This window comes from Salvelinus sp. IW2-2015, linkage group LG8, assembly GCF_002910315.2.
Source record: "Salvelinus sp. IW2-2015 linkage group LG8, ASM291031v2, whole genome shotgun sequence".
In the NCBI taxonomy this organism is placed as follows: domain Eukaryota; kingdom Metazoa; phylum Chordata; class Actinopteri; order Salmoniformes; family Salmonidae; genus Salvelinus; species Salvelinus sp. IW2-2015.
Window position 1 is genome coordinate 41,343,159 of NC_036848.1, and position 13,486 is coordinate 41,356,644.

Genomic DNA, 13,486 nt, shown 5'->3' on the forward strand with positions numbered 1-13,486 from the left:
AACCCCCGAGGAAGAAGTTGGTGCGCTAGGAATTCTGGGTAAGACATTCCCATGTCAGCCATATTGTTTCATCGTCCTTGTTTAAGGATAGAGGGGAGATGAAGGGGATTCGCGGAATAAGTCAGTTATCGGTAAGAACTCCTTTGCCATTTTCATAAATTGAATAGTTGATTATTCAGGAGACGTTTTTAAAAGCCAATTATAGATTGTAGGGCTTGGTTGTCGAGAATATCGCTCGGGACAGTAACTGAAAGGTTGCTGGAACAAATCCCCGAGTTGACAAGGTAAAAATCTGTCGTTCTGCCCCTGAGCAAGGCAGTTAACCCACTGATCCCCGGGCGCGGAAGACGTGGATGTTGATTATTGCAGCCACCCGCACCTTTCTGCCTCAGTGGGGTTGGGTTAAATGCGTTAGGCAAATTTCAGTTGAATGCATTCATTTGTACAACTGACTAGGTATCCCCTTTCACCATAAATTGTGATGTCACTAGGTAGCTAACGTAAACATACTAGCGAGGAAGCGAACGTTAACACAATGATGATAAACCCAGCCTAAACGTAGTGGGTCGAAAAATGTGGTTATTAAGCTAACGTTACGTTAAAATATTCCACAAATTGTGTCTACTCTTTACCCGCTGTCAATGTGTTGTCAAATCAAAGATCAGATCATGCAGAGGATAACAGTTCAGTTGTTTATCAGTCTCACCCGGGGTAGCTATAGGGTTGAGCAGCTGTTGGTTTGACATCAAGCCTTCGGTGTTGTAGTGTCTTAGCTCTTATTACTTATTTATATAATAAGAAAGACTCTGAATACAAGAAATGGAACTGGAGCTTCACATTTTACTGGAATCAGTTAGTGCCAGAATAACATAGAACAACACTGCGCATGACCAAGGTGCTCCATTCTTAAAGGGGACATCAGTAATTAACAGAACATAACATTCCTTCTTTTATACAATCAGAGTTACTTTTACCAACCACAAACTGAAACACTTCCCAGAACTCGTTGTAGTTATTTTTGCATCTTTTAATTTGAACTTGAACAGTTAGTTTTTGTTTGTTTATAAGTCCAGTCTGTCTGGTGGACGGTGCCTTCGTTCTGGTAGCGCCTAGGATTGTCTGGAGGCTCCTGCTTTAGGTTTGCACAAAGCGTTCTGCCAGCCCATTGGTGGCAGGGTGGTACGGAGCTGAGGTTGAGTGTTTGATTCCATTACTGACATGAATCTTGTAAACTCGTCACTTACAAAAGCTTGCGCGTTGTCACTTACTAGCTGCAGCGGCAATCCGAAGCGTGCAAACGTTGTTCTGAGACACTCTATCGTCTGAGCTGAGGTGGAGGAGTCAGTGCAAACACCTCTGGCCATTTGGAATGGGCATCAACTATGAAAAGCACATGTTTCTGGTTAAAGGGACCAGCGTAGTCCACATGAATTCTCTGCCATGGCTCTGTGGGGCCATTCCCAAGGGTGGACTGGGACAGGAGCAGGCATGTGAAGGGTTTCCAAACATCCGCTACAGTTCTTTGCCATATTTTCTATCTGTTGGTCCAGACCGGGCACCAGAAGTGGCTCCTTGCGAGCAGCTCATTTTGACAATTCCAACATGACCTTCGTGTAGTTGCTGCAAAACCTGATGTTGGCATTTTGGGGTATCATGATCTCATTCCCCACATCAAACATCCTTGGTACGTTGTAATTTCGTTTCTCCGCTGGAAATACGGAGTCAGCTCCTTTCTGCCAGTAGCTGGCCATCCTGACATGGTGTAGGTGTACACTTTTGACAAGGTCACATCTTTCCTTGTCTCCTGTTTGATCACTGTGCTTGTGACCGGTAGTGCCTCGAGCTGAGCGGTATGGAAAATGTCCACTGCATCCACACTCCTTTGTCTTTCTCTTCTACACGGCAGTCTGGATAATCCTTCTGCATTTGTGTGGAGGGACGACGGCTTAAACTCAATGTCATACATATGACTGGCAAGGAACAAGGCGTATCGCTGTAACCTGGCTGCTGTCATTGCCGGAATGCCTTCTTTTGGACTGAAAATGGAAAGCAACGGCTGGTGATCCGTAACCAGTGTGAAACGCTTGCCATATAGGTATGCATGGAATTTCTTGACGCCCCACACTAGCGCCAGTGCTTCTTTGTCGATTTGTGAGTAGTTTTTCTCTGCATCATTCAATGTTTGTGATGCAAATGCAATTGGCCTCTCTGACCCATCTTTCAGTGTGTGTGAAAGGACGGCCCTAAGCCATAAGGGGACGCATCACAAGCCAACTTCACTGGCAGTTCAGGGTCGTAATGCATCAGGACCTGTTCAGATGTGATGAGCCGTTTTGCCTCCAAAATGCATTTTCACACTGTTCTGTCCACCGCCATGTCCTATTCTTTTCCAGGAGCTGATTTAGAGGCTGGAGTACTGCTGAAAGGTTTGGGAGGAATCTTCTGTAGTAATTGATCAGTCCCGCAAAAGATCTCACTTCTGTGATATTTTGTGTCGTGGTGCCTGTACCACTGCCTCAATTTTGTCCTGTGTTTTGTGCAATCCATTGCGGTCAATTTCATGTCCACAGAAGACAATCTTGTCTTTGAAGAACTCACACTTCTGTAAGTTTGCCTGTAGACCATATTCTTTCAGTCTTTTCAGGACCTCTTCCAGGTTAGCCAGGTGTTCTTTGTCGGTGCGTCCTGTTATGATCATGTCATCCAGGATACACTGGGTTCCTGGATTCCTTGCAAAATCTGGTCAATATGTCGTTGCCAAATGGCTGGGGCCGATGCGATGCCAAAAACCAGGCGGTTATACCTGTATAGACCTTTGTGTGTGTTTATTGTCAGGTACTGTTTGGAGCTCTCTTCAACCGGTAGCTGCAGGTAAGCCTGTTTCAGATCGATTTTACTGAAGTGTTTCCCACCAGCTAGTGCAGCAAAGATGTCCTCCAGACGTGGCAAGGGGTATTGGTCCACATGCAACATTGAATTCACAGTTACCTTGAAGTCCCACACATTCTAACAGACCCGTCTTTCTTCACAATAGGAACTATGGGTGTGGCCCATTCGCTTCTGTCCACTTTCGTCAGGATCCCTGTATCCTGCAAGCGATCGATTTCCGCTTCCACCTTTGGTCTCAGGGAGTATGGAACAGATCTGGCTTTGCAGAATTTTGGGGTTGCGTCATCTCTCAGTACAAGTTTTGCTGTGAAGCCTTTTACTGTTCCCATCTGATCACTGAAAACTGTGCTGTATTCTTCCGCAAGTGTTCCAGTGTTTGGTCTGTGTCCTTCTCTTTGGACTGAACGTGTGGAGCATTTTCAAATCACACCAGTTCAGCTTTATTTTTGAAAGCCATTCCCTGCCAAATAATGGGGGGCCAGTTCCAGGCACCACATACAGCTGTAACTGCTGTGTTTGCCCCCCATAACTCACTCTGACCTGCAACACCCCCATTGGGCTCAATCTCTCTCCTGAGTAGGTCTTCAGCAACACATTTGTGTTCTTCAGCTTGATAGCCTTGAAGTGCTCATTGTAGACAGTAGTGGAAATTATAGACACTGCAGATCCTGTGTCCAGCTCCATTTTGAGGGGTTTGCCTTCGATATCTGGTGTCACCCATATTATGCTACTGCTGGGAGAAGTCACTGTGTTTAACTCCATTGTACCAATTACTCGTTCATCTGAATCACTGCCACTGTTCTCTGCTAGTGCATTCACAGACCCTTTCATTTTTTCAGTTTTCCTGTTGTGACTGAATTTTGCTCTGCATGCTCTTTGAATGTGCCCCCTTCTACTGCATTTGTGACAAATTTCGTCTTTGAAACGGCAGTCCTCTGCTCTGTGACCATCTCTGTCACACCTGTTGCATTTACGGCCCACGGGGGCGCTGTCGGCTGCGCGAAACTTGTGCAGGGAATTTGTGATAGGTCAGTATTTCTTTTACTTTGCAACTCAAATGCACTCTTTCGTCGCGATTTCCATAGTTACAGCAATTTCAACAGCCTTTGCAAACGTGAGATCTGATTCTGTGAGCAAACGTTTTTGAATGTGTTCATGTTTCAGTCCACAACAAATATACCCTTAATGTGTCATTTAGGTGTCTCTCCAAACTGGCAATGTTCAGACAGTTTCTTCAACTCTGCTACATATGACTAACACCCTCCCCCTCATTCTGATCTCTCTTGTGGAACGAAAACGTTCCGCGATGAGGAGTGGTTTAGGTGATAGGTGATTTTGCAATATCTCCACAATCTCTGTGAATGTTTTATTTGAGGGCTTCAGAGGGGCAGTCAGATCTCTTAGCAAACTGTACGTTTTTGGGCCAATTAAACTCAACAACGCTGGTACTCTCTTGTTATCAGCAATGTCGTTTGCAATGAAGTACTGTTCCAGTCGTTCAATGTAAGTTGCCCAGTTTTCTTGCGTGTCATCAAACACATCTATTTTCCCGATGCTAGCCATTCTCTTTACCTCCGGCTCACGGGTCTTTGATCTGCCGCCTCGTTCTCGTTAGCTCTCCCCTCGTCGTCACTGCTTGCTAGCTGTTGTGCTCACAGGGTCAAAATCTTCCTCTCTTCCTACGAGCTCCATCAGCATTCGTGATGCCACTGCAGGTAATCATCCTCGTCGCCATTGTAGTGTCTTAGCTCTTTATTATTTATATAATAAGAAAGACTCTGAATACAAGAAATGGAACTGGAGCTTCACATTTTACTGGAATCAGTTAGTGCCAGAATAACATGCTCCATTCTTAAAGGGGACATCAGTAATTAACAGAACATAACAGGTGTGATTCTCCTTGAAAGTCAAATGTAGTTCATAGCAGGTGGTCATGTGTCTTGGACTGTGCACTATGATGCAGATAGCTGGCACACACTGTCGTGTCATTCAATTAATCAGGACATAACGTTACATTCAGTTGGCTACAACTTGATGTTTTAAAAGTTCCAATATCAATGAATACCATAACATTCTCACAAGTTTGCTTTCCTAGCTAGCTAATGCATAAGTAAACTTTGCTGTCACGCTCTCACAAACATTAACTGGTTGACTTATCAATATATTGGTCTCTATTTACTCTCAGATWAAAAAATGCTAATTATCATCAAAGTAGACATCATGCAAAACTAAAAATCCCTGAAAGCTTCTGTATGTTATCTCTAGCWGACACCTTTGCTAACAAGTATTGTGTCAATTTAAAACTTGCACAAGACAGTTGAATTGTTCATTTAAAATACATTTAGCCAACTTATTCATAACTACATTTATCTGTACTTTACTATTCTTATCAAGAGAACGTTCCTGGTCATCCCTACTGCCTCTGATCTGGCACTCACTAAACACATGCTTCGTTTGTAAATTATGTCTGAGTGTTGGAGTGTGCCCCTGGCTATTCGTAAATAAGAAAATGGTGCCGTCTGGTTTGCTTAATATAACGAATTTTTTATTATTTATACTTTTAATTTTGATACTTAAGTATATTTGAGCAATTACATTTACTTTTAATACTTAAGTATATATATTTTTACAAGTAGGACTTTACTGGGTGACTTTTACTTAAGTCATTTTCTATTAAAGTATCTTTACTTTTACTCAAGTATAACAATTGGGTACTTTTTCCACCAATGGTTAACATTAGTTAATCCAGAGATTCTTACCTTTGCCTCGATTCAGCAGCCTCGTCCAGATCATCATTGGATTTGTAGTTCTTTATGATAGCCACATTTGCAGCTAATTATCGTTACATTTTTTGGGGGCAAATACATCCCGGCTCAAGCTTCATCATGGTCCAACATGGTGAATATACCTGTTCTTTGATTTTGCACTTTCCATGATCCTCCTCCACAGACCTCCAAAACCAAAACAAACGAGTGACCGGGCTGCACTGTTGAATGGAAACAGAAAATACGGAATGTGACTTTTTATTAAACATGAAACATTTGAATATTATTATACCACTGTGCCACCATAAGGTCCATCCACATCTGTCCAGTCTGCATTCAACCATCATTCTGTTTCTGATTCTCAATCATCTAATTTTCTCTCTCTCTCCAGAGTCCAGACCCACCATAAAACCCTAATAGGATATTAAGTCACCTTGTATCTTTTCTCTATTACAGACAAGGCTTTACGCAGCCCAGGCTGCCCGTAAGTTGGATATCGCTGCAGAGCATGTCAAGTTTCAGCCTCAGGATGTGCAGGTCAGTGGGTGTTGACATGTTTCTCTCTCCTCACAAAGACATTTCTATGTGGTCACCCAAACAGACCAAGGCCCGGTTTCCCAAAAGCATCTTAAGGCTAAGTTTATCGTTACAACCATTGAAGGAGTATCCTTAAATCTCCGAGCTGTTTCCCAAAACCATAGTTAATAACGTTGCACTTAAAAATGCTCGTAATCTAACGCCTGCCTCAGACCACAGCTAAGTGCCTAATTAGACGCTTTTTGCCCTCCTGTGTCACTTTATGCACAGAAGAAACAGAAGATCTCAGCTAAACATAATCACATGGTTTATCAGAGTCTCTCTGACTGCTGATAACTTCAGAACAAAGTTCACTACAAATACAAAGTCGCCAATGTTTTTTAAAATTGTAATTTTACCTTTTCACAAAAAAAAGGTTTTCACTTTGTCATTATGGAGTATTATGTGTAGATGGGTGAGATTTTTAAAATTGTATTATTCAGGCTGTAACACAACAAAATGTGGAATAAGTCAAGGGGTATGAATACTTCCTTAAGGCACTGTATGTGTGATGCTAACTGATATTTCTCCTCCAGGTGACTAAACTGCCCAGTGGTCTGGTGATAGCCTCGTTGGACAACTACTCCCCGGCTTCCAGGATCGGTGTGTTTGTGAAAGCTGGATGTCGATATGAGTCCCCGGAGAACCAGGGGGTCACCCACCTGCTCCGTCTGGCTGCCAACCTGGTACACCTGGTTCTGGTTCATTAACCCTCCATCAACGTGATGTATCCAGGAGCTTGAGTGATTGTTCAATGTACTCAATACTGCTTAGGAACTAGTTATGTGGTTCATCCCAATCTCTGCTGCTCTTTTCCAGACTACCAAAGGTGCTTCAGCCTTCAGGATCTGTCGTGGTGTGGAAGCAGTTGGAGGCAGTCTATGGTCAGTGTCTGTGATTTAGTGTACATCCTCATACAAACATAAAGAGAACTAGACATATCTTTGATTTATATTGTTTGGGATACTTAAAGACATGTTCCGTTACTTTGGCGACTAACAACGTATTTATTTAAACCTCCAGCTTTGGGCTGGATGTGTCAATGTGTAGTTCATGCATCATCATCTGAGAAGAATTACTGTTTTACCTCAATTTTCCACGAAATCCCTAGTTTGAAAGTGACTGTTTCCTTGAAGCTGTGCCGTGCCATTTTCCCCCAAGTGGGTCAGCTCACTAGCAGTTTGAGTTCTAGCCAATGATCTTCAGCCCCTCGCATTTGAGTGGCAGCTAGGAAGGGGCCTGCCCAGCATTATCRAATGAGGTTGCAGGACGGGCCCGATGGTTCCGTGGACACAGCAGAGAGAGAGCGAGAGAACAATGCCGTGGTGCACATACGTATGTGACTTTTGGTTCATGAGTGCTACTTTCACAACTATTGGCTAAAAAGTATACAAAAGTACCACAGAATCTCTTTAGCATATTTTCTGACTAACTGTACCACTGCCATGGATGTCATACTTACACTATATATACAAAAGTATGTGGACATCTCTTCAAATTAGTGGATTCGGATATTTCGGCCATACCTGTTGCTGACAGTTGTATAAAATCGAGCACACAGCCATGCGATCTCCCATAGACAAACATTGGCAGTAGAATGGTCTTACTGAAGTGCGCAGTGACTTTCAACGTGGCACCGTCATAGGATGCCACCTTTCCAACAAGTCAGTTCGTAAAATTTCTGCCCTGCTAGAGCTGCCCTGGTCAACTGTAAGTGCTGTTATTGTGACGTGGAAATGTCTAAGAGCAACAACGGCTCAGCCGTGAAGTGGTAGGCCACACAAGCTCACAGAACGGGATCGCGGAGTGCTGAAGCGCGTTGCGTTTAAAAATAGTCCGTCCTTGGTTGCAACACTCGCCACCAAGATCCAAACTGCCTCTGGAAACAACATCAGCACAATAACTGTTCGTCTGGAGCTTCATGAAATGGGTTTCCATGGCAGAGCAGCCGCACACAAGCTTAAGATCACCATGCGCAATGCCAAGCGTCGGCTGGAGTGGTATGAAGCTCGCTGCCATTGGACTCTGGAGCAGTGGAAACACGTTCTCTTGAGTGATGAATCAAGCTTCACCATCTGGCAGTTCGACAGACGAATCTGACTTTAGCGAATGCCAGGAGAATGCTACCTACCCCAATGCATAGTGCCAACTGTAAAGTTTGGTGGAMGAGGAATAATGGTCTGTTTTTCATGGTTCGGGCTAGGCCCATTAGTTCCAGTGAAGGCAAATCTAAACACTGAAGCGTACAATGGCATTCTAGACAATTCTTTGCCTCCAACTTTGTGGCAAAAGTTTGAGGAAGGTAATTTCCTGTTTCAGCATGACAATGCCCCTGTGCACAAAGCGAGGTCCATACAGAAATGGTTTGTTGAGATCTGTGTGGAAGAACTTGACAGGCCTGCACAGAGCCCTGACCTCAACCCCATCGAACACCTTTGGGATGAATTGGAACGCCGACTGCGAGACGGGGCTAATCGCTCAACATCAGTACCCGACCTCACTAAAGTTCTTGTGGTTGAATGGAAAGCAAGTCCCCGCAGCAATGTTCCAACATCTAGTAGAAAACCTGGCTGTTATATCAGCAAAGGGGGGACCAAGTCCATATTAATGCCCATGATTTTGGAATGAGATGTTCGACAAGCAGGTGTCCATATACTTTTGGTCATGTAGTGTATCTGTGTGTGTGTGTGTGTGTATTTTCTATGCAGCGTGACGTCATCGAGAGAGAACATGATCTACTCGGTTGACTGTCTCAGAGACCACATGTAAGTGTTGCTTGCCTCACATATTCATATGTGTACACAAACAGAGATCTAAAATATATGGTGAATAAATCATTGTTATTCTCATTTCTGTGTGTTGTCTAATGCAGTGACACAGTGATGGAGTACCTGATCAATGTGACCACAGCCCCAGAGTTCAGGCCGTGGGAGGTGTCTGACCTCACCTTCAGGGTCAAGATGGACAAGGCCCTGGCCGCACAGACCCCCCAGATGGGTTAGTGCACACACACACACACACACACACACACACACACACTCACACTCAGTCAGTCAGTCAGTCAGTCAGTCAGTCAGTCATGTGATTGTTTGTTTCTTTATTTGAATGTACTTTCTGTTAACGGCTCTAGATTACATTATGCTGAATGTCAAAAGATTGCAAATTGTCATCACACTGCGGCTGAAGGGCCTTGCGGTTATTTTCCTCAGGTGTGATTGAGGGTCTACATGGAGCTGCTTACAAGAACACGCTGTCCAACTCCCTCTACTGCCCAGACTACATGGTTGGCCACGTCAACGCTGACCATGTAAGACACTGAACATCCTGGTCCAACTCAATGATAATGCAGGGGACTAATGCTATGGATGTTCATCTTCCTTTCCTGATGCACAACCCAGCATGCTCTACTTCACGAAGTACAGCATTACGGTTATGTTTTTGATTAACCCTCTGATGTTTGCCTCTTCAGATGCACAATTTTATCCAGAACAATTTCACAAGTGCAAGAATGGCTCTGGTTGGGCTTGGTAAGTGTTAAACATATTAAAAAAAACATATTTTTTAATCTAATTATTTTTCTCCGGGTAGCTGTGCGTTAAGGGAATATTWAAAAAWATATATATTATTTTAATCTTACATGCATTCTATGTGTTCAGGTGTGGACCACGATGTTCTGAAGCAGGTGGGAGAGCAGTTCCTCAACATCCGCAGTGGGATGGGCACTGCTGGGACAAAGGCTCAGTACCGAGGCGGTAAGACTCTTATTCTACTGTATCTGCTAAAAGCATGAAACGTCATTTTCCTCTGGCATGGAAAATTCCCTGAATTCTAAGTTTCTTGCTGCCTTTCTCTGCGTCTCTCTCTATCCCTTCCTCTCTAGGTGAGGTGAGGGTGCAGAATGGGTCCAGCCTGGTGCACTCTGCAGTGGTGTCTGAGGGGGCGGCGGTGGGCACAGATGAGGTCATGGCCTTCTCTGTACTTCAGCACGTCCTGGGGGCGGGGCCACACATCAAGAGAGGCTCCAATTCCACCTCCAAACTCATCCAGGGCGTCGCTAAGGCTACTGCAGACCCCTTCGATGTGAGTGGCATAATCACCAGATTGGATTGTGTTTGTGTTTTCATAGCTGGGCTTTATACAAGAGGGGAATGCAATATGTGGAGGAATCTTTTGATAGAAGTGTTTTCTGCAGAATAGATATTGTTGTATTAGAGTGGCAAAACGAATGTCATTCTCCTCTGGTGTCCCCTCCTTTTAGGCCTCTGCTTTCAATGTCAACTACTCTGACTCTGGCCTGTTTGGAGTCTACACCATCTCCCAGTCTGCAGCAGCTGGTGACGTGAGTATTATGTCTCTTAAATTTCCACTGCTTTCTAATAAGGTACTTTTTATGAGAATTCATAAAGCTTAATTCAAACTCTTCACAACAGCTTTCTGAATCAGTTGCTAAGTAGTCCCATGAACACTGTGAGTGATAGTTGCTTTTACATAGAATGTAATGTAAGATCATTCATTTAGGATGAGGAAAGAGCATAATGAAGATTAACTTTGACCTCCCATTGATTAATTTATTGACCTATCCCTGTCCTCCTCTCTACAGGTAATCAAGGCAGCTATTGGCCAGGTGAAGGCTGTTGCAATGGGGGTCTCAGAAGCTGACCTGACCCGCGCCAAGTAAGCTAACATGCACACAGACTTCAGTATAGAATTTGAGTACATATAATCGAGAAAAGTATTGCAAATAGAAGGGCATTTCTACATGTTGACTTAAGTTGTGCCTGTTTCTTTACCCCTGTAGGACCCAGCTGAAGGCTGAGTACCTGATGTCGTTAGAGAGCTCAGAGGGTTTGTTAGACGCCATGGGTTCACAGGCTCTGGCCAGAGGGGCCTACCACTCCCCCGAGGCCATCGCACAGAAGTTCGACTCGGTCTCAGCAACTGATGTCGCCAACGTACGTTTATTCAGTTTTAAGCTAATATTAACTTCCACTTACGTTTACTTTTGATTTTGTCATGCATTGATGTCAATTGGACAGGAAGTGAAAATTTGAGTGGAAGTGAATATATTTCTATATTCCCGTCTTTGCTGCAGCTAACTCTCGACGTGCACAGTATATTCTGAGTGTTTCCTAGTTTGTTTGTTTATTTTTGTGCTTAGATGTGTTTTCCTTCTTCTCTCAGGCTGCAAATAAGTTTGTGTCGGGCAAGAAGTCCATGGCTTCAAGTGGAAACCTCGTCAAGACGCCCTTCGTAGACGAGATCTAAACACTTCCAACTTTTCTGTGATTTTAAAAGGCACAACAAAAGCCCATCTGTCCATTCAAAACAAACAGACTGAAACAGTCATTATCCCCATTTCGCCATTGTTCTTCTGAGGAATAATAATGTTGTCATCACACCAACCCTCAATATTTATAGTTGTTGCTATTTAAGTGGATTTTGATTGTTTGTGCATAAGGAAATAAGATCCACATTTGTTCACTTCTTGAACAGTATAGATTATATAAATTAATTAATAAAGTATATCTACCTTCAAGTAAAGATTCACCCATTTTGGATGTTATATTGTTTTTGTACATCTGAGTGATGTTCTATCGATTCCCTGGGTCATTTCATGTTTTCATGTGTAGCTGCGCTATTGCCATTTATACAGCAATTCGGCCGGGATAACGTAGCATTGCGATAAAGCCTGTCACTACACTAGATACCTTACGGAAAAATCAGCGTGACCGACGTTTCGTGTCTGTTTAGACTTGAAAATGCGTTGTGTCCGCTTACTTCCAGGCTGTGCTCGGAGGTAACACCAGCCCCTCCAAGGACATCAATACCATTTTGGGGAGTGTAAAAAATAATCGAGGCCGAAGATGCGCGCCTAGGCAATGTTGGCAATGAATTGAATGGAAAAGACGCCAATGAAGTCATGAAGTCTGGTCTCTCTAAATTGGCCTCCGTGCAAGTAGGTGGTGCTGTGGTGGATCCTGTTGCAGCTGGGTCTGTTGCAGCTGGGGTTGGTCCTGCTGCGGAAGAGAAAAAAGAGGAAGAGGGATCTGATGATGACATGGGATTCGGACTCATTGATTAATCTTCCTTCTGTTAGAGGTTGAAAAAACAGTTATAAATCGAAATCGTTACAAGAAAAAAATGGAGTTTAACGACTTATAGATCGCGAAAACGTCTATCATATAGTTCATGTCAAATGTCATGACGCGGGAGGTTGTCTTCTCTCGAATGAGCCATTTATCATATTTTTGCAATATTCCTGGAGGGTCTCTAACACATTTCTCCTATTTGTTTGCCTCTTCAGTTCAGGTTGCATGCATGGTGCCGTTGTGAATGTCAGACGGCATGTTGAACATTGTGACTAAATTGATAGTGCAGTTTGTTTAGGAGATTTTACAGCTACATCACATGCTGATACTGACTTTGGAATTATTGTGGGTAGCTACGTTTGCTAGCTACTTAGCTAGCCAGCAAGCCCATAGAGAGAGCACTGCATTGTCGGTTTTGTAGTCGATTTGAGCTGCAACAGATTTCCACAACGATTTTCACATGTTACCAACATTTATAACGACACAATAAAACAGTTGTAAACAAAAACATGTTGTTCTCACACATTAGTGCAATGTAACACTGTAAATTATAGGAATGGGTGGTTTTGGTTGGGTTTTTCCTTTTAAGGTGGAATAAGACAAGTATTCCCTCTAAATAGACCAGGTGATAATAAAGTAAAAGTTTTAATACAATGCCCATAGTGTGAAATGATATTTATTCTAATCTGTTTGAACAACTACGTCTACATCGTTCATCGGTTGATTCGCAATTTTGTTCCCAGAAATTAGTGACTCGTAGCCCGGTTTGTTATTGTGACATGTTTTCTAATGTGAAAAACACCTAGCATTTTTGTTCCAAAAGGTTTACACTTGAGGTTTAAGCAAGAGTTCGTAAGTATGGTCCCCACATGTCCGACCGTAATGAAGTACCTATAAAACATTTTCGTTAATTAAATAACATGCTAATTTCATATCTGTGCACTTTACCTCCATTTTTGTTGTCATTAACCCATTTAATCTCATAGGCCACAGCACAAAACGTATGTACTGTATGTGTAACAGTATAACTTTAGTACGTCCCCTCGCCCCGACACGGGCGCGAACCAGGGACCCTCTGCACACATCAACAACTGACACCCACGAAGCGTCGTTACCCATCGCTCCACAAAAGCTGCGGCCCTTGCAGAGCAAGGTGCAACACTACTT

General features: G+C 43.3%; 1 protein-coding gene across 1 annotated transcript; it reads left to right on the top strand.

The window, feature by feature from the left end:
• The first annotated feature begins 47 nt into the window (after nt 1-47).
• On the top strand, nt 48-11,777 carry uqcrc2b (ubiquinol-cytochrome c reductase core protein 2b). The gene is made up of 14 exons (XM_023993419.2): nt 48-131; nt 6,111-6,191; nt 6,767-6,916; nt 7,050-7,114; nt 8,939-8,995; nt 9,103-9,227; nt 9,440-9,537; nt 9,700-9,757; nt 9,887-9,982; nt 10,111-10,310; nt 10,489-10,569; nt 10,831-10,904; nt 11,029-11,182; nt 11,412-11,777. The coding sequence occupies exons 1-14, from the start codon at nt 99-101 to the stop codon at nt 11,493-11,495; spliced, it is 1,356 nt and encodes a 451-aa protein (XP_023849187.1). The 5' UTR covers nt 48-98; the 3' UTR covers nt 11,496-11,777.
• Nucleotides 11,778-13,486: the final 1,709 nt, after the last annotated feature.

Coding starts and splice junctions, on each gene's coding strand:
- uqcrc2b (XM_023993419.2), top strand. CDS start 99: ATGAAGGGGATTCGCGGAATAAGTCAGTTATCG. Junction 132..6,110: donor GCGGAATAAGTCAGTTATCG/GTAAGAACTCCT, acceptor TCTCTATTACAG/ACAAGGCTTTACGCAGCCCA. Junction 10,570..10,830: donor AGTCTGCAGCAGCTGGTGAC/GTGAGTATTATG, acceptor TCCTCTCTACAG/GTAATCAAGGCAGCTATTGG.